At 44.9% G+C, this 21,008-nt stretch overlaps 1 protein-coding gene across 1 annotated transcript in view; it reads left to right on the forward strand.

Moving 5' to 3' along the window:
• The window catches only part of PM20D1 (peptidase M20 domain containing 1), a 202,687-nt gene that overhangs the window by 94,475 nt on the left and 87,204 nt on the right, over positions 1–21,008 (forward strand). The window contains exons 8-10 of the mRNA XM_078644591.1: positions 10,600–10,661; positions 12,606–12,684; positions 19,693–19,764. Coding sequence (XP_078500717.1) covers positions 10,600–10,661; positions 12,606–12,684; positions 19,693–19,764 — 213 coding nt within the window. The remainder of the gene's footprint in view (positions 1–10,599; positions 10,662–12,605; positions 12,685–19,692; positions 19,765–21,008) is intronic.

Consider the following 21,008-nt stretch of genomic DNA (forward strand, 5'->3'; position numbering starts at 1 on the left):
AAGACATAGTCCATAAGTGATCGTATTAAAATGAAAAAAGAAAAAAACACCAAAATAAACAGTGCTACCCGAGGTGTCTCTAAGAAGCATTACTGTACCCAAAGCCCAAAAAAAGTAGAATTGAAACGTATTTAAAATTTACCTTTACCAAAGATAAGGTTGTATCCTTGATAAACAAGTCACTCCTCAGTATATACAACAGGAAAGGAATCTGAAATGATATGAACCCATCCTTATTCCTGCATCCCTCGCGGGCCCACAGTGTACAAGTATATCTAACGTAGTAAGTTTTACTCACTCTATAATTCCAAGAAGAGTCTATGTAAATATGGGTCATTCAAATAATTAATCCATTGTCAAGTCCAAAAAAGCTGCTGTCAAAAGTCGTATCTTGAATCAAAATATCCCCTGAAATAAACATAACCAAAATAAGGCTGTATAAGCTGCAGTAACTAGATCAAGGAGTCATAATATAATACAAAATTCCACTCACCTAAATTAAGGTGATTCTCATGCCAATATCAATGTCCAGTAATTCTACGGTATTCTATGAGCTTCGATCCGACTGCCACGGTACGCGCCAGTCTGCTGGAGTATAAATGACCCAAGTCAATAAACTGTTCAGAAATCAAATTTATAATGACTGTTCGAATACCCCTTATAAGTTATTTACCTTACTCTCACTGCGTGTACGCTATCTCCGATATCCACCACGAAAACTGGCGTGTTCCACAGGCGCCATATTGTTTAAGTAACCACATTCAGGACGATATAATTGGAGAAACGGTCGCCATCTTACAACGGTTAAGTATCCATTAATATCTACACACTTGTAAGTCCAAATCAACTGACAACCACATTTCTAATAACTATAAGCAAGAGTTAATATAGTAAAATAAATATACGCCAGAAACCGGAATATCCTTCGTTTAATCTACTCCCTAGGAATAATATATAGCGTTCAAGATCCAAATTGGTGATACCATCATCTGAGTATCGTGGTCGATAGTAGTATTTAGAGCGCGTCTTGATTTAAAAATTATATGAAGAAAACCTGAGTTAATATTCATGATATCCTCCGTTTTGGTTAGCACTCAAAAATATATAAACCAAAATTAAACTAAGTAAGATCTTATGAAAGCACGTCCTTAATAGTCATTACGGATATTCGAACCCTGCCTATTCGAGCCACGAAAGCCTTTATATAGTACCATCTGTACCGTCGGTAATTGCGAGTAGATACTTAAATACATCAACAAAAACAACCCTTTGTACACTGCGAGGTCCGCACAGGTAGCAGGCAGCAGGACGACTCCACATACCGCAGAGACCCAACCTTTGTTTCAAATATCATCGACTCTTACGAGGCAAAGTAGAATATAATTATTGAGTAGGGATAAATAAGGACAAACTTAAAGAGGATATAATGTACCATAAATTGGGCAAAACATATATATTACCAGATAGGCGATAATCTACAAAGATTAGCCAAGATATTTACACATTATCATGTATATCATGTTCTGACGGTGACAAACTGTCAAAGTCAGGATGATTACCAACTTTGGAGCAGGGAGTGATAAACTGTTTTCAATCTTGAACAAACACTGGCACTTATTACGTACAGACAATGATATTACTCCATTCTTAACTAACAGACCTAGTCTCACATTTCGCAAGGGAACGACAATAGCTAACTTGGTGAGTCCTACTTATCCCAAACCTGTAAAATCACAGCAGACACAAGACTGGTTACGTATACGGCCAATGGGCTTTTATTATTGTGGGAATTGTAGCTCATGCAGATGGGCTACTAAGAAGATAAAATCCTTTGAGTACAATAATACAGGCAAATTTGAGAAATTCATTTATCAATTGTGAGACTACTTTTGTTGTTTATTTATATAATAGCATGTTCATGTGGTAAAATTTATGTTGGGAGTACGGTTAGACGGTTGAGAGATCGAATGGTGGAGCACTTTCGTGCCTTAAAGAATGGGGATACAAGATATCCTATTTCCTCACATGCCATCCAAACTGGTAATGATTCTGCTAATCACAAATTTACATACCATGGTATTGAACATGTTACTATGGACCGTCGTGGTGGCAACAGAATCTTGAAATTAAGAAGAAAAGAATCGAAATGTATTATGATTCTGCGTGCCGTTGAAGAGGGTTTGAATTTAGATTCTGAACTGCAATTTTTTCTAGGTGACTAAACCGTGCCTATGAATCAAGAATGTTATAACTTGATATATAGGGTAACTTGAAAGTGAACAACACATGTTAACTCTGTATAAAAGTTGAAAGACGGTATAGTTTAGACCGATTTAACCTCTAAGTGAAATGTATATTTGCTACTCTGATGTTACACCAAACATGTTAATATACATGATAACGTGTAAATATCTTTGCTAATCTTTGTAGATTATCGCCTATCTCGTAATATATATGTTTTGCCGAATTTATGGTACATTATATCCTCTTTAAGTTTGTCCTTATTTATCCCTACTCAATAATTATATTCTACTTTGCCCCGTAAGAGTCGATGATATTTGAAACAAAGGTTGGGTCTCTGCGGTATGTGGAGTCGTCCTGCTGCCTGCTACCTGTGCGGACCTCGCAGTGTACAAAGGGTCGTTTTTGTGTATGTATTTAAGTATCTACTCTGAATTACCGACGGTACAGATGGTACTATACATTAAAGGCTTTCGCGGCTCGGAATAGGCAGGGTTCGAATACCCGTAATGACTATTAGGGACGTGCTTTCATAAGATCTTACTTAGTTTAATTTTGGTTTATATATTTTTGAGTGCTAACCAAAACGGAGGATATTATGAATATTAACTCGGGGTTTCTTCATATAATTTTTAAATCAAGACGCGCTCTAAATACTACTATCGACCACGATACTCAGATGATGGTATCACCAATTTGGATCTTGAACGCTATATATTATTCCTAAGTAGTAGATTAAACGAAGGATATTACGGTTTCTAGCGTATGTTTATTTTACTATATTAACTCTTGCTTATAGTTATTAGAAATGTGGTTTTCAGTTGATGTGGACTTACAAGTGTGTAGATATTAATGGATACTTAACCGTTGTAAGATGGTGACCGTTTCTCCAATTAAATCGTCCTGAATGTGGTTACTTAAACAATATGGCACTTGTGGAACACGCCAGTTTTCGTGGTGGATATCGGGGATAGTGTACACGCAGTGAGAGTAAGGTAAATAACTTATAAGGGGTATTCGAACAGTCATTATAATTTGATTTCTGAACAGTTTATTGACTTGGGTCATTTATACTCCAGCAGACTGGCGCGTACCCGTGGCAGTCGAATCGAAGCTCATAGAATACTGTAGAATTACTGGACATTGATATTGGCATGAGAATCACCTTAATTTAGGTGAGTGGAATTTTGTATTATATTATGACTCCTTGATCTAGTTACTGCAGCTTATACAGCCTTATTTTGGTTATGTTTATTTCAGGGGATATTTTGATTCAAGATACGACTTTTGACAGCAGCTTTTTTGGACTTGACAATGGATTAATTATTTGAATGACCCATATTTACATAGACTCTTCTTGGAATTATAGAGTGAGTAAAACTTACTACGTTAGATATACTTGTACACTGTGGGCCCGCGAGGGATGCAGGAATAAGGATGGGTTCATATCATTTCAGATTCCTTTCCTGTTGTATATACTGAGGAGTGACTTGTTTATCAAGGATACAACCTTATCTTTGGTAAAGGTAAATTTTAAATACGTTTCAATTCTACTTTTTTTGGGCTTTGGGTACAGTAATGCTTCTTAGAGACACCTCGGGTAGCACTGTTTATTTTGGTGTTTTTTCTTTTTTCATTTTAATACGATCACTTATGGACTATGTCTTTCCACTCAGAGGGTGACTTGATTAAGTGTAAATTTTCCAGAGTTTGAATAGTCATTTATATGGTTTGCTATGTTGCTAATATATCTTCTTGGCTTGCAGCCCTGAAGAAGTCGGTATGGCATGATATTGATGCCTGATGAAACACGTGTTGGCTGCTATAAGTATCGTATACTGATTGGAAGGAATCTTAATAAATTGGATTTGTGAACTACGACAAACCTTGGTGTCTTAGCTGAAGTGGCCAATGAACATTATTTTGACATTATTGACTATAATTTGGATTGCCTGATACTGTAGACGACTTGAATCACTGGAGATTTGGAGTGATACTGTTTATGACACATTACTATGAAGTTGGAGAGCTCAGCAATGAATTATTAAGCGTGTTTACCGTTGAACTTAGTTTTGGGATTGTGGGGAAGTGGGTGACCTTCCCTTTCTTGCTTTGAGAACTCTGTTACTTTGTGTGTTTTACTATCGCCATACTGTTGCTGTGCGCCTGAATATCACCTGGCTACCTTCCTCTTTTTTATTCCCTGTTTACATGTGGCGCCATCCATTCTAGGCTCTGCTAAGGCATTCAGGTCTCAGAAGTTCTACGGGGGCTCAGTTGCAAAGATCGGAGTCCCACACTGAAGCGTGTCAATCAGAGCAAGTTCTTAAGGGCCTGGTAGTCCGATTGTGAATCTTACTCACGGGGTTGTGGTTTAAGGTCCCCAGGTGCACCTGGGCAGCTGGACTGATCCCAGAGGGCAGGAAGCTGTGGTCACGGCGGCCGACATCTTTGGAACTCAACTGATGTGATAAGCCTCTCCCAGATTCCAGGGACAGGTCTCCGATGCTCCGGACGGGGAGTTGAAGTAATTGCTCTCACTTTCCACAGGTAATGGCCTGGGGCCCGCAGTGTCTTCTGGGCTGCACATAGATACAGCTCTCTTCTTCCTTTCTGGACACTTCCTCCTGACACCCAGGCAGGGTACCAGCAGCACGCAAAGGGCGATTTTCCCTCAGTCTTCACAGTGGTCCGCACCTGGCAGAGCCAGCCACGGACAGCATGAATGCGGTGACTGCCCTCTTTGGGTCACAGAGCTGTATTGGGCGATGTCCCTCCTCTCACAATGCAGTATCAAGGGAGATACACCTTCTTCTTCACAGTGGCTCTCACCGAGCTGCAGGCTTTGGCATATGAGCTGACACCCATTGTTGCGGCAGTCTCGACAGACTAGAATCTCACACTCTGCTCCCAGGATCCACGCACAGGATCCCCACTGGACCTCACTCCACCTCGTAAGGAGCACTGGTCTTGGGTCAGACAAAAGCCGGTGCTACATGCTCCAGACGAGTGTTCTTGATCGTCCTGGGTGATGTCCCCTCACCCAGCATGGGAGACTGGGAGACCCTTACTCCTGAGTGCTGGTTAGAACAGGCAGAACTCATGCTGAGATTTTCAAAGCTGTTGTGCAGCTTCAGTTTGACAATTTGAGAGTGTCAAGCTCCTCTTTTTGTAATTTGTTTCCAGACACACTTCTGATTTAGCTTTGAAGTTTGTGTTCTGGGGTTACCCACTCCTTTGTTGCCCTCTGGAGGAAGAGTACATTCTATCACAGCAGGACAGTCTCCCATCTTGATAACCCCAAATACTGCTCAAAAGAGTGACGAGAGGTTTGCACCTAGATGTCAGCCTCTTTATGATTCCCTCATCAGGTCCATCTTCTTCCTCCAGACGCTTTGGTCAGTGACCTCTTTTCATAATCAAAGAGCCCCTATTAAAAGGCACCGAAGAGCCTGGCTCTTCCTTCCTTCAGTGTGTGTCCTACCCAGCTCTCAAGAATACAGCAATCCACAAACCTGTCTGGGGGAAACCTCTACCAGCTCCTCCAGCGATCCCTGTGTCTCTCAAAATGGAGCTCAGTGTCTTCCATGTGTTGTCTATTACAAGCATACATGCAAACTGCACAACCACATAAGCATGCGGCCGCCTCAAAGGTACTGTACCCTTGCTTGGGCAGCACTTCATCCCAGTGCGCTCATGCAACACTGTCACTATCTCCGACATGCAGTGCACGCTCAGAGGCCCACATGTACATGTAACTACGCATGCTGTTTCCTGGTGCATTGTATCTTCGTAGGAGCACATCTGTATACCAACATACATACACACTACACATGCTATTTCCTGATGCACGGTACCTTCCCACAGTCACACGAACATCCGAGAGCTGAACCCAATCCATAGCAGGCCAACGGTGAGTTAAGCAACAGAACTGTAACAGAGTTGGCCAGTAGACACCACTCCCATGAGACCGGTAAAAAGGCCTGTCCATTCTGCTGATCTCTAAAAAGTATGCTGCCGCAACTGCACTTGTGCGAAGGGAGTAGCCTTCCACCTTTGAGGGTTACATTTGTGGTGCCCCTCTTGGTCTAAGAAGACTGCAGCTCATGAGAGAGGCCTAGGTCATAGCACACATTTTTGGTCCGTGTTCGCTCATGACCAAAAATCTTTACCAAGGATCCAGACATCACCACAGCTGGGACACTCAGAGCAGGGGTAAACATCTATCATCAGGTGAGGAACTTTTCCATCCAAATACCTAATGTCTGAAAGATATGCCGAACAGTTCCATTATATTCAAGCCAGAGTAGTGGTTCAAAAATAGATTGACTCATTGGACGTACTGAAATACATAGTTAGTTTTCTTGTTCAGTGAAGTGAGGTTAAAGGTACGAGCAGCAATAACAAAGCTGTTGGGTGGGCGCTTGTAAAGCCAGCAAGCAGGACACAAGCAATTTCTAAAGGAGGGTGACTTGAACCACTTCGATAGACAATTAAAGCTATCTGTAGCCAGATCAGAAAGAAAAGGTGCTGTGTGAATACTGAGTGAAATTACTATCAGTATCTTCTAGTAGGAAAATTGAGTAGGCAAACATCCTGTCTAGTGATTCTAGCTCTAAAGTTCTGCATAAAATGCCTCTGAACTGCAACTCATCGCGGATGGACGAAGCCGGGGCTGGTGGCTTTGTGGACTAAGGCATCCAGTGTAAGGGCCTATGTTTGACCTCATGGTCACAGATTCAAATCCCAGCAGGTCCACTCAGCCTTTCATCCTTCTGAGGTCGATAAAATGAGTACCATTGAGTTGGGTAACAATTAACATCTGTTATTCAGCGCCAAGATACCCTTGGGTGAACGTGCACTTCAACAAACGTACATGTTATGTTGTTCACAACTCTTAGCAGAACTCTCGAAAATCATTGTAAAACTCACATCTTGCTAGAAGCAAAACCGCACAGTGAAATGTGTTCTGTGCGGCCAGTATTCAAACAGTTCTTGTATTTAATATTCTACTAAAACCAGGTAAAAAATGTCTGCTTCGGTCTTTGAAGCAAGTATACTCACTAGACATTATAGCTGTAAGTCTCAGAGTGAATACCGGCAAATCCTTGTAGAACAGAACATGTGATGAGAGGAGACCACACACTCAGAACGTATAAACACACATTCCAAAAAACGTAAGCTGCTCGGTTTGTTGACTATTCAATGCCACGTTATTAGCGAGAATGCAAATTGGGAGGGATGGTCGAAGCGATACAGGGCCCTGTTGATAGGTGGAAGAAAGTGCTTTTTGGAATCCTGGTACGAAATGTGTATTCTAGAGAACGAGAAAGAAATTGGAAGTGGGTCCTTGCAGCCCGAAAAGTCAATCATTCAGATTTTGGTCATCTTGCCAATTCTACTGTTAGAATTTAGGGCCTGAAAATTGATATTTTATGTTTCTCTATAAATCAGTTGTAATTGTCACTTGCATCCCTGTGGTTTTGCGACCACACCAGACGAGGTATGGATGCTTGGGTTATGGCTTAGTAAGTTAGTAACTAGTAAGGCACATGTTTGAGGTTCTAATGCCAGCTCCTGGGTCACTGCTATGATGGGGGGGGGGGAAAGATTAACATAAGCTGCAGGGTGAGGCGCACGCACTGCATCCGTGCAGTGGTATTCCAAGCAGGAGATTTAATGTCTAAATGTTACGGTTAGAATAAGAAACACACACCTTTTAGTCTGAAACAGCGAGAAATGCAAAGAATAGGACAAGCATCCCTTAAGAAGGGAATCTACCCCCATTAAAGACTGTAAAAGAGATGTGTAGTGCCATCAAACACATCCTGGTGTTGCACTCCCTAGAGTAGTGTTGCTTAGTATACACCATGATGGATGGTGTCTGATCTTGGGGATGGTGGACCTACGAATATGAGGGTCTGCAGCTGTGAGCCAGGAGCCACCACATCGTCCAACAGCTGGTGTGAAGGCATGACGAGAGCCACTGTCTGATGGACAGCCTGTGCCTGGCCTTGGTTGCTTTTCAGTGGTTTTGGTCCTCGCTGGTGGAGAAGGTGAGGAAGGGAGATGGAGAAAGTGAGGCGGACTTAGGATGCATGTAACAAATGTCCCTTTCTTCAGAGCACTCAGATCAGCCAGGGACCCCCTCCTACATTATCACCTCGGGTTTTTCGATTGTTTTGAAGATTTTAATCATTGATTTATTTTGCCTGAAGGTGAAGAGAGAAAGGCGGGGCAGTAGTTGCACCTCACAAAACTGATGATATTGCCCAGGACACAGCCAGAGGGTGAAGTGGGCAGGGGAACAGGAGAAAGACGTTTCATAAACTTTATTAATTTGATCAAAACAGGTTGTATATTTTTTTATTTAAAAAATGAACCGATCCTGGATGGTTACGTTGTGGCAGGTTGAAAGGAGATAAGAAGGGTCTCTACTGTGAATTACAACATTGTCTTCATTGGAGTTTTCAACATTCCTATCGAGTGGCTCTGGGCTTATAATGGCTGGAATAAGCCTGGAGTTCCAACATCCCAATGTTTGTCTTTCTGTTTCTCCCTTTTTAATGTAGAGCATTCTACCCTCAGTGGGTGGAATGTTCCAATGGCCACAAAGCCCTTCTGCCTTGGACTATACCGGTTGTTAAAGGTCCTCACCCTCATTATAGGCCCTCACCTGTGGTTCGTGCCTATAATACAGGTTCAGGGCCTTTAACAACCAGCTTAGCCCTTGGCAGTGGGCTCTAAGGCTATAGTGAGAGAAGGGTGAAGCTTCTAAAGAAGAAGCAGGTCCAGTGTCCCTACTCCTAAAGGAAATGTAAATGTGTGCAATTGGTTAATCGGCAAACCTTGAGACTGCTTGGAAGGCAGAATAGACTTGAACATATAGAATCTGAAATTTGTCCCTTTAATGGAAGCGTATAGAAAAAGATTTACTCTAGACACAGTCCGCATATTAGTAAAAACGTAACTTTTGAAAGCACTGTAAACATTTAAACATTCTTTTTGCAACACCCTATTTACACCGTGTGCTGCCTTTCTTATAATGTGTATAGTACATTTTTCAAACAAATGGCATATATATTTGCAGTGCTTTCTCGAACAGGCTCGGACTTCTTAGTACTATAACACACTTAAATATTTCCCTATTGCACTAACAGGAGTCAAATCAGTGACTTCCCAGCTACTCCTACAGAATATGAAGTGATCACATTAATCATCTAAATGTTCCTGCCCGACAAATGCATCTCCCACAGATAAATTTAAGTTGCATTTAGTTTTCATTAAGGTGTGTCCATTATATTTTACGTGTAGGTGAAAGGTCAACAAAATAGTTATAATATTTTGTTAATTTTAGGCACATCACTGACCCCGCCCCCACGCTCGCTGACCACACCCTCATTGTATTCAGGATTACGGTTTCCATACTTTTTTTTTTACATTGGATGTACCTCCTAGGTAAAGTGCCATCAACCAGGCAGTCAGCTCAAGGACTAAAGAAAAGGATATTTAGGTGCTCTTCACGCAGAGAGAGGCAGGCCGGACTTACTTTTGGGGAAATCAGAAATGTTGTCCGATTCCCAGGCTGGGTTGACCCACGTATGTCCAGGAGTGCCAGATTCATAACTGATTTTCATGAGATCCACAGAAGATTCATTTACATGCAGTAAATCTGATTGGACTCTATTTACCTAGTGATAATTCTTAATATCTGCGTTGGATTTGGCCCTTGTGGCCTACTTTGGCCATCCCAAGCTAGGGCTTCGAAGTCCTACCAGCATTCCCGAAGTATAGGCAGGCTTTCAATAGCGGCTTGCTCGGAACAGGGGTGGTTAGGTGAGGCGGGGGAGTTTAAAAAAAAATATTGAAAAAATTAACATACCTTGTCCGCTGCTCGCCACTCCTTCGTCTGCTGGAAGCACCGGAAGCACTCAGGCTTCTGGACTTTCCCAGCCTATGCTTTGTGATTGGTCTGCGCGTCCTGTTTGAGCGCTCAGGCAGTGCCTGGGGAAGCTGGGTATGTTCTCCATGGGGCTGTGCAACACAGCCCAATGGAGAACATGCCAAGTGCGCATGACGGTTAGGCCCGGCCAAACTATAATGTGCACATAGGAGTTATTATTATTTTGTTTTTCTTTTTTGCACTGCTGAAATAGCAGCTGGGCAACACTGTAGGCTTCCCTTTAGACCAGTGTGCTTTTTTGAAGAAGGAACATGTATTTATTGTAAGGTTCATAAATGAAGAGCTGAATATAGGATTCTGGTAGTATAAAAAATTGTGTGGAATGGCATTTGCAGGTCGAGTTCTTGCCGTCAATGGCACTGTTAATACACTGTCCTTTTCTGTTTTTCCCTCAGTTCAGCTTCCCCGTCAACGTCATAATGAGTAACCTATGGTTCTTCACCCCCCTTGTGAGCAGGTAAGAGAGCGCTGTCTCCGATCACCTTTACGCACTGCCTCGTAAAGCTCGGAAGCATTGCTTCTACTCCTACATGAAGTCATGAGACCTTCTGTCATCTACTTGTAGTGTTTAGATTCATGAGATACAAAGAGTAGCTACCTCTGCATCTAAAGGTTGCTGATACAAAGTGAGCTCTCCTCATCTGTGAGTCCCCAAGTCTAACAGTCTAAATGTCCCTAAATTTGTTGGTTCTTGAATCACAATGTATCATCTCCTGAGAATCCAGAGGGACCTACAGAGTGATTCACAATATTGTAGAATTATATATGAAAAGTACACAATACATGAACTGTGCTTGCATATGTGTATTTTGCAACTATTGCCTATTCGCATATATTGTCTTGCAACTCCTGCCTAACGTATGCATGTTCTAATATACTGGCATATGTATTCATTTATGTAGAAAGAGGCACACCCATTTCCCAAACTGTGTGTGTGAAGGGAGGGGGTAATTTGTATTGCACAGCTTATTGTGTATCAAAACTGCTTTGATGTATGCATCCGGTAAAAACTAACTAGTTATTGAAATTCCACAGTCTTCTCTATATAAGCCAGATGTTATGCTCTGTAAGTTTTGTGCTAAAATAGGCATGGGAAATGCATGCTTCAAGTTTTTTGCCCACTCTGTGGCACTCTCCGTCATTGATAACTGCAACGGGTCACATTCCGGTGTATTTTTATTTGCTCACTGTGTCACTAAAGACCTGGGATCATATGCAAATCAGGCTTGGTCCTGTCCCAATAAGAACAAACCACCCTGAACTTTAGGCCACACCCACCTCGAAAAGAAACACAGGTAAGCCCAAATCAGTTTTGGACTAGTTTGGCCTCATCAGTGACCTGCAGCTGGAGTCTTGTAGGTCAGTAAGCACCAGACCCACATTTTGGCATACCCTTCACACCCAGGGTGTCTCACTGGCAAAAAAGTGATGTATGGAATGCTTGAATTGTGCCCGAGTACTTACTCTGTGTCCCGTTCCAAGAAATCGCGTTTTTGCTCACTGCCATTACAGACGGGAACAAAACCTATGCAATTCTGCCCTGGCCCTGCTCACTAAGAACATCCCAGCCTAAACCGCCATGTTTTGTCTGTCTTCTCTGAATGGGAGCATAGTCAGTCTATTTCGCCCTTATTGGACATCAGTGAGGTACAGCCTGGCCTTTGGGCAGCGGCATAGGACCTCCATTTAGGGCATTTCACTGCGAAAAGCACAGAAGTGACGCCCATGGCAATTACCAGTGGCTGATGTTTGTTCAACCAATTCACCCAGCACCGTTTTATTTTACTTTCAAAGTACGCGGTCTTTCCAGCCCTAGTCTGAATTTGTTTGTACAATAGAATAATGCCAAATATAAGTTACACACATAACATGTGGGCTTATCCATTTTTTGTATCAGTTTTGTAAATTGTACATAACATACAGTGTGCATGTTACAGATATTCCTGGGTCTTAGCATCCTCCCCCCCCTAGAACTGCCTTAAGAACCTGCCCCATCGTTTCGCCTTCTGGGACTCTGGTTTCCGGAGATGGATGTTCACTACTCAACTTCTGAGGACTGATTCCCATCCCTGAGACCAGGGCTGGAGTGGTCGTTGTACGACTCTGGCATTTTACCAGTAGTCTGCGACCTAAGGGGGCTGCCATGGCCCAAGCCTCCTTCCTAGTTGAGACCTCCTGCAATGTAGACCTTGTTTACACAGTTCTGCCAGGCCTGATTTTGGCTTCCAATCTAGCCCTGCCCGAAACGCTCAGTATCTGTCCCGGGGCTCTCTCTATTGCTCTGAAACACATACCATCTCTTCCTGCCATATGGCATCTTGCCCGAATTTGAAATATATATTGCACAGATGAATAATAGTTGTGCTTTGTTCCTTTTGTGCCTCCTGTGCCGCGCTTGCAGGATTCTTGAAGGGAAATCGTCCAGCAATGCCCTGGTTCGCACTACTACTGCAGTCACCATGTTCCATGCTGGAGTCAAGGTTAGTCTGTTTGTAAAGTCTATTTTGGTGGCTTCGTACTGCTTGTATAGTCCTGTTGTATTTACTTCCCAAAACACCGGCGCATATGGATGAGCTGCGGGCTGGGTTGGTGGCAAAACTGCCTTGTGTGCAACCAGACTGGAAGCCCAACTTGTAATTCTGGCTTCTTCACTTCACTGTACGGCGTGATCATGGACATATCTTGGCGTTCACAGTGGTTCAGGTCCTTCATGTTAAAAAGTGGTCTGAAATACAGGATTAAGAGCCATGAAAGAAACCAAGTTTCACATTTATAAAGAAAGGCCCGAAAGTCATAACTGCTTTCCAGTTTAATTATCACAAGTGCAGTGACCACGTCTGACCAATGGAGGGAGCTGTGGGAGAGATGTTTGTTTATGTTGCTGTAATCTATTACATAATATCGTAATTTAGTTAGGAGGATTATTTTATATTTCGGTGTTTGAAATGGCACGAGCAAAACTATAGGGAGGAGTGGTTAACTTTGCAGAAATAGTATTTCAACATGCGGGTCTGAAAAATAGGGTGATGCCCTTCAAATCATTCTGAGGGAGGGGATTGTTGGACTGTAGCGACACTGGTGGCATGCTAGGCCCAGCCTTTGGGCCAAAGAGGGGAGAGACACCGCACAGTCCACAAAAATGCCCTATGTGTCTGAAAAATGCCGCTTTATTGACGACAGGTGCACCTCACAAACATTTCCCTTGGCCTTTGTCGTACAAAACTAAGCCTTGCCATACATTTGTTCACCTATCTTGCCCCCTGCCCCCCACCCCTAAGGTTTCCCCTTTTTCCTTTCCTTGCAACTAATCACAAAGCCCGCACTCTGTCATTAACTGTTGACACTTTAAGCCTGTAAGCTCTTACCTACTACCTAAAACATCTACCTAACTAAGCATTTCCTATGTTAACTTCCCCTTATTGCCTGCTCCCAGAGTAACTTGTTCCCAGCCATAAACTTAACCTGTAAACATATAAGAACTAGTTTCCAAAAGCCACTCAGAAATGTCCCTGCCTGCCCCAGACTTTTCTGACCCCCCCCAACCTAGGACTACTTATGGTACTTTTTATGTCCAATGACCTATCCAGGACCTCCTTAAACTGTATGAGTTATAGCTTCAGACCAAAGCGATACAAATACATCCCAACATCCCCGAAAATATAAACCGCTGCGTACCTTAGCACAGGGTGCTCAACTCTCCCAATACCTTCCTTATCACAAAACATATCCCTATTGATTTTCCTCCTAGCCTTCTCTATTGCTGTGGGTCTCTCGGACCCCCTCCACTGTCTACTAGGAATGAACTCTGACCAGATGATATAACACCCTGACCATTGCTGTTTAATCTCCTTTTCATTTGTTTCAACAGAGCCAAACCCTTACACACCACTAGGTCATTTCCCCCCAGGTGTACAATCAAAACATCCGGACAAATGTTGCCCCTGATTAACTTGTTAAACCCAGGATCAATTCATGCCAGCGCATGCCCCCCTTCCCCTGTCAAGAAACCTTAAACAACGATGTGTCCAATCCAAGGCTCAAACCTTTCCCTTTGTTCAATTTGTGGTGCTTAGCCCATTTAACAAAGGAATGCCCAACTAACCAGATGGACAGCTCCGTTGTTGCTGGCCCCGCCACAGCACCCGAATAGAGACACGTGCATAGGAACATGGAAAACTATGCCTCCCCCATATAAGTTCTAAAACAATCAGATGTCCATTGCCACAAGCACATTATCCTGTCCTTCTCCCAGCCCTACTTTGCTGCGTCCGATGTTACCTCGATCTGAAATGAGTGCGTACCATATTCACCCAGGGCCTCCACTAAAAACAACAACGCTCTCTGCATCACCCGCTGTAACTGCGCCGCTGACACCGTTTGGCTGGAAACCATGCAAAAACTCTGCCCACTGCCTGGAGCGGCCCATTCTCTCAATGTACACCCCCATTGCACTGGGGATGCCTTACAGTCACAGGTGGCTAACATCACTACCCACTTACCCGCTCCCCTTTGGTCTATTTTCGATTGTTTAATCTGCACTGTAATCTTCCATTCCCGAAAGTCCACCTCACCCCATTGTAAACCTGGCATGCCCTTCCTACCCAGCAGTTCTGAAACCCGAAAAGCCCCAAAATACATCCCAGACATTCCTGTGAAAAAAATTATCTTCTCATAATTCCTGCAAATCCTCAGAATGAGGTCTAGCAGACCTACCAATAAAACATTAGACACCGGTCTCCACCCCCACGGCCTAGCCCCCTTCTCTCTGACCCAGCCCTCTAAAATACATCTGCTGAGTTCGCCTGCAGAGGTGGCATAGCCTCACCACAGCTTCCCCATGAAAGCAGTACCAGCCAGCTTGCCTGCAAAAATGTACCTTGACAATCCTCTATCAATCATAGATAGAATAAACTGTACAGCTTCCTCTTCCCCTGCCCACCTAGCTGTCCTCCTCTAAGCCCCCGTCTAAAAACTCCCGCCAAGCCTGTTTATACGCCCTCCGAGTGGCTACTGCCATCGACCCTACCAGTTGGAACACCCTTCGTCTCCTATAGACCACATCCCTGCCGGCACTGGTGTCTTGCAGTTGTCCACCTCACTGGCTAAACCATGGTACCTCTCCCACTGTGAACGAGACAAAGCGTCCTCAATGTCATTGTCGCTCCCTGGCATGTCTGGCTTGAAACAAAATGTCGTTTCAGACAACTGAGTACAAAAACCTGCATCAGCTTGAGAACCTGGGCATCCCTCACGGTTGCTTATTCACCACCTGCACCACTGCCATGTTGTCCACCCGAAAAATCACCTTCCTGTGTGCCAAATCCTGCACCCACACTGTAACTGAGACCACTAGAGGAAATCACTCCAAAAATCTGATGCTCCTTCCCCTGTCTTCCACTGTCATGGTCACTCTTCGGTGCACCATCTACCCTGCCAATGCAATGCAAAACCCCTCGCTCCTGCTCCATCTGAGTATATGTGTACATTCCACTCCCACTCTTTGGATGTCGCCATTGGGATGCCATTGAAATCCTCCAAAAAACTGCGCCACATGCGTAAATCCTCCTTCATACCTGCAGACAAGTGCATGTGATTATGTGGCAACGTAAAGCCATCCAATAACCTTCCCAGTCTCCTACAAAATGTCCTTCCTGTCCGTGCTACTCTACATGCGAAGATGAGTTGTCCTAGCGGCACCTGTACCCCCCCCTAACAACACTTTTCGTCTAGCCAGCATGTCATCTATCAGGATCATCAAATGCAGCTTGTTCTCCATCGGTAGGCGTGCATCCATTGCCCCGAGTCCAATTCAATGGCCAGAAACTTGGACCTTGTGTCTTCTCTGGTGCCAGAGGCACCCCCAATTGCCCCATGAGCTCTTGAAAACTTGTCAGCTGTTGCTGACAGTCTGTTGAACCGGGTTGGCCCACCAGGAAGAAGTCGTCAAGGTAGTGTGTCACCATCTCTTTGCTTGTCTACCACGAGGCAACTCATTGCAAAAAGGAACTGAAACGCTGGAACAATGTACAGGATATGGAACAGCTCATTGGTAGCTCTTTGTCCACAAATATTTGCCCTTTAAACATGTATACCAAGCAACTGAAAATCATCGGGGTGTACCGGTAATAAAACGGAAAGCAGACTTTGTCACATTTTGGCCATCAGTGACCCAGCACCTACCCTCTCCACCAGTTTTCTGGTTACGTCTACTGACAAATATGAAACTGATGTAAAGTTCTCAGCTATAAAATCGTTAACTGAAGCCCCTTCCAGCCATGAGAGGTGTTGTATCGATCTAAATTGTCCAGGATCTTTCTTGGGTACCACTGCGATTGGTTAATTTATCAAGTCGCTCATAGACCAATCTGTGAATGGGCCTTCCATACGCCCTTCTGTGACTTCTTTAAACAGTTTGTCCCTTACTATTGTCTCGTGTGGATTCACTGATTTTAAATTTTCTGCCCACCTGGCGAACCGTAGCGCCTCATAACCGAGCCTAAATTCTTCTTTAAACGTGATGCTCTTAAGCATTGTTGTTTAATGGGCGTATGAGCCTTTCCCCATATTGCCTTGTACTCCTCTGACCCATAGCATTTCACCAATGGGTGTCTACCTGCACACTTGGAGCACTCATGCCTGAATTTGCAGTACTCCCTTGTGCATGATCCTTTATTAAAGTCCCAAAAAGCCCCTTGCACGCCCCTAGGTTTTTGGCTGCGGATCTCAACCCCCCTCTAGTGGGAGGGTTCTGAAAGGGGCGGTAAACCAACGGAAGCGAAGCCCACTGGCCGTATAAGTGGTTTTCACAAACTTAACTGCCCCATTGTTTGCTGATACAAGTCTGCATCTATCTCTCCCCACTTCGCCCCTGGATCCCACGTGAGGCGTGCCCTGAATTATTCTTCTTTCGAACCCTCTTTTGCCCTTCCAGATATTTTCTCTCAAAGACAAAATGAGGTGCGCTCCTTGTGGTTTTGTCACCCCCATGTACGGCAGCCTCTTGAGTTTTATCTTGTGGCTCTCTGTTGCCTCGTCTGCCTGCACCCCAATGCCGTTCTTGTCTCCCCCTGTTATCTCGTCCTTGCCTGACACTGTCTCCTGCCCTTCACCCTGTCGACTACCTACTGCTTCCCCTTTCTTCTTATCCCTGTCCAATTCTTGTGTTTCTGGACCCACCCCGTATCCTTTACATCTAAATCTTTCAGCAGGCCTACCCCCCTCCCCTTCAGTCTCACTTCTATGCGCATCCGTCCCCACTGACCCCTTAAGTTTGAGGGACCTTACCAGGCCTTGCCCTTTTTCGCCCTTAACTGCCTACCTGGCGTCAAGGTCGGCGTCCTCCCTGGATCCAGCTGCCTAACCAGTCATGAAGGGGGTTGCATCACTCTGTCCTGGGCCAGACGCTGTCTTTTCTTTTCAATCTGTAACACACTACGCATATCGTTACTACGTCCCCACCTCCATCCTTCCTGGTCTCCCTCCTCGTCCTCAACAATCTCCACCTCTTCAATACTATCCTCATCCTAATCCAACTGCAGAGGCTCTTCTCCAATTTATCTTATGCACCTGTGACTCAGACCTTTCCCACCAACTGCGAATTAAGTCCTCCAGATCTAAACCTGGGCTGGGCTGCAAACCAGCCTTTTGACCCACTCCTGGGTTCTTGCCCTGACACTGGTGCTGCTGCCCCCGGGGCTGCATCGACCCAACAGGGTTGCTGTACCACCGCTCGCACCTCCGTCTGCTCCGTCATTCCCTCGACGTGCTCCAGCTGTCCGCCTTTGACAGTGCCATCCCTTCTCCTCGTTAACACGGAGTGACTCACCCGAGTCATGTGACTCACCCGAGTCAGTTACCTCCTGTGATTGCTGACCCTGCAGTTGAGAAGTGAGGTCCAGCGAGCCGGCGTTAATGACCCCACCTACTCCTGCTGACCGGACACCACTGCCAATACCCCTCCCTTGCCCCACCTCTGAGCTGCCCCCATATGCCCCTTCATCGTCCCCCTGCTCCGACTGTCTCGCCCATTTCCTGCCCACCCCCCCAGAAAGCCCCACCCCTGCCGCGCTGGAGCCCTGCATCCCCACCGGGTCCATCCCCCTGAGGTGTATATACTTTGGTCGGTGGTGTTCAACCCGCCCAGAGACCCCCACCATCGCCCTCTTCCTGCTCCTCCCCATCACTCCACTCCAGCAGTGCTGCCAACATGGCAGACGCTGGTCCCCTTTCCTATCCTTCCTCCCTGCCCACTACCCTTCCCCTCTTGTTCCCCATTTCCCAGCCCGTGGGCCAGAGGCTGTCCCCCACCCCACTACACACACCAATCTCCCCTCCTCCGACCAACATGACCGTAGCCCTGTGGGAGGCCCTCTCTAACCACCCTTCCAACTCCAAAGATGGAGTTCGTCCCTACCTTGGCCCCGCCTGCTCTTCCTTGGTGCCAGGGCCCCCCCACACCACCGCCTCCCTTCCCAGCGTCCTTCATTCCTCTGTCCCCCACAGACCTGCTGCTTTCCCCTCCTTCTTTTACCCCTTCCCTCATTCCACTATGTTCCCCACCTACTTTCCCTCTGCCTGCCCTCTTTCCTGCCCCCTCCCTTCCACTCCTCCAGGTGCTGACTTCCTGTTTCCCGGCCCCTGCTGGCCCCTCCCACTCATTTGTGGGTGCTCCACTGACTGGCTCCTGCATACCCTCTGTGTCGCGTGTGGCCTCGGTGGCCATCATGACCTCATTCATTGCCACAATGCCGGCCCCGGCCACTCCCTTTACATAAGGGAGCGCGGGATGCCGTGCGGCGCCCTGTCCCTTCCCTCATAGTGATCTAATGCATGCGTCTACTTTTACTTGGTAGCTGCCCGCACCTACCAGCTGGTTGCCTCTTCCCTTCCGGGTCCGTAGCCATGAACAGGCCCACACCGCCGTGGCTACCACGCCTGCTGCCCACCGCGCAGGCGGCACCTCTGGCTCTGATGGCAGCACCATTCCTTACTTCTACACGAAACTTAGATCAAAAATTTCCAAAACCCTCTGCCCTGTTACCCAGTACCCAAACGGCTGCCGTGCCACCTTACTAAAATAGTGACACGGTCGACAGAATATCCGGTTTTAAACCCCCCCCCACCCCCCTACAGCTCCCTAGCCCAAATGAAGCCCCGTGAGCCCAATTAGGGTCTGGGCTGCACCATGGTCCAAAAAAACCTGGGGGGGCAAGCCCCCCTGGCGGTCAGCCACCCCACCAGCGGTCGCCCCTCCCCCACCAGCCCCATTGTCGCCTTTCAGATGCACAAGCGTACTCGACTGTGCCCCAGCCCTACCAATCCGAGGTTTCCCATTCTTTCAAGTTTCGTAAAATGGGCCATGGGCTTTTGTTGTTCAGAGGGTGTTAATGTGTACGAATATTTAAATAACAATAGGCAATTCAGTTGAGGGCAGAGAAATGTTTAATGTTATTGAAGTACAACCATGATTATTTACTTCCTTCCCGCAGTCTAACATAATCCCGCCTTCCGCGAGTGCCACAGTGAACTTCCGGATTCATCCCGCCCAGACTGTGCAGGAGGTAACATTCAATTTAGCACAATTATTTTGCTCCTTTCCTACATTGTGTCTTTTCATTGTCATTGTTCTGCTATTGAGTCAAAGGCTAACTCTGAAACACCAGCCAAATTTACAGCGGGCAATTATGCAGTTTGCAGGATAGTGCCAGGGAGAACAACCGGACCCAAACTTGTGATGGGAGGGGGTCGCTTACGTTTTTTTGAATGCACGGGGTAGAGCCATGTACAAAAGCCTGACTCACAATTTCTCATGAGCAGTGCTAGAACTCAAAAATATTTTCTCTGGGAACCTATAAATTGGGGGTCAAGTTGTGGCATTGAAAAAGAGGGGGTGTTACGAGAGATGGATTTTGAACTGCACCTTATGCAGTTTTTGTTAGAAAAAAATATGCTGCATAGAAATTGTAAACAAGAACAAGTATGACTGTAAATCTGTTATAGATTACTTAATTGGTCACAAAAAAGATTCATTTTAAAATAATAATGCGTTGAGACATCTATTGTAGAGTGCTTTGTGTGCTCAGCAATTTTGAGGGGACTATATTAGCGGTAAAATAATTCTGGTACTTAATGCATTTTTGGGAAAGTTTTGTGTTTTGTCTGGTCGTAGTTTTGATTCCTAAAAATAGCATAACTGGTTAATGTGTCTGCAACAAAGCTCATTGTGTAACATGCCTATCACAGGTTTGTATTGCATGTAGAAAGGTGTCTGGGTTACTGCTTTTGACACTGAGATAATTTTGTTACTCCCAATTCATAAGTTGCGGTCCTTCTATTATAGCACAGTGGTTTATTTATCAGAATCAGGGAGGAGCCTGAAAACTTTAGTACATGGGTTTAGATCCTTTTGTGTGGTTTTTTTCAGTCTGTTTTTATTCTAAGGTTCCAAAGGAGGGATCTGTTAGGAATTAAAAATGCTTACAGGTAGTTTTAAATCCTAACCAGACCATGTCTTTCTTCTGACCATTCAGTCTTAACATATAATGTCCACAAGTATGGACACTATGTGATTTCTAAAACCATATAAACCTCATTGTTTTATGCAACATTTTGTGTCTATGGATTTACACACTTGTATGATTTACGGTGTCTCTTTTGAAGTAAAACGCTCGGACACCCTACACCGGGATGAGCAGCATTATAAAACAATTAAATCAAAAGTAAGTTGCTAGATGTCATTTAAATCACTATTTGTGTAATTACTCATAGATTCACAGATACATCTTGCATTCTAGCACTGCTTGTA

The sequence above is a fragment of the Lissotriton helveticus genome, chromosome 5_1 (genome assembly GCF_964261635.1).
Source record: "Lissotriton helveticus chromosome 5_1, aLisHel1.1, whole genome shotgun sequence".
NCBI classification, from domain to species: domain Eukaryota; kingdom Metazoa; phylum Chordata; class Amphibia; order Caudata; family Salamandridae; genus Lissotriton; species Lissotriton helveticus.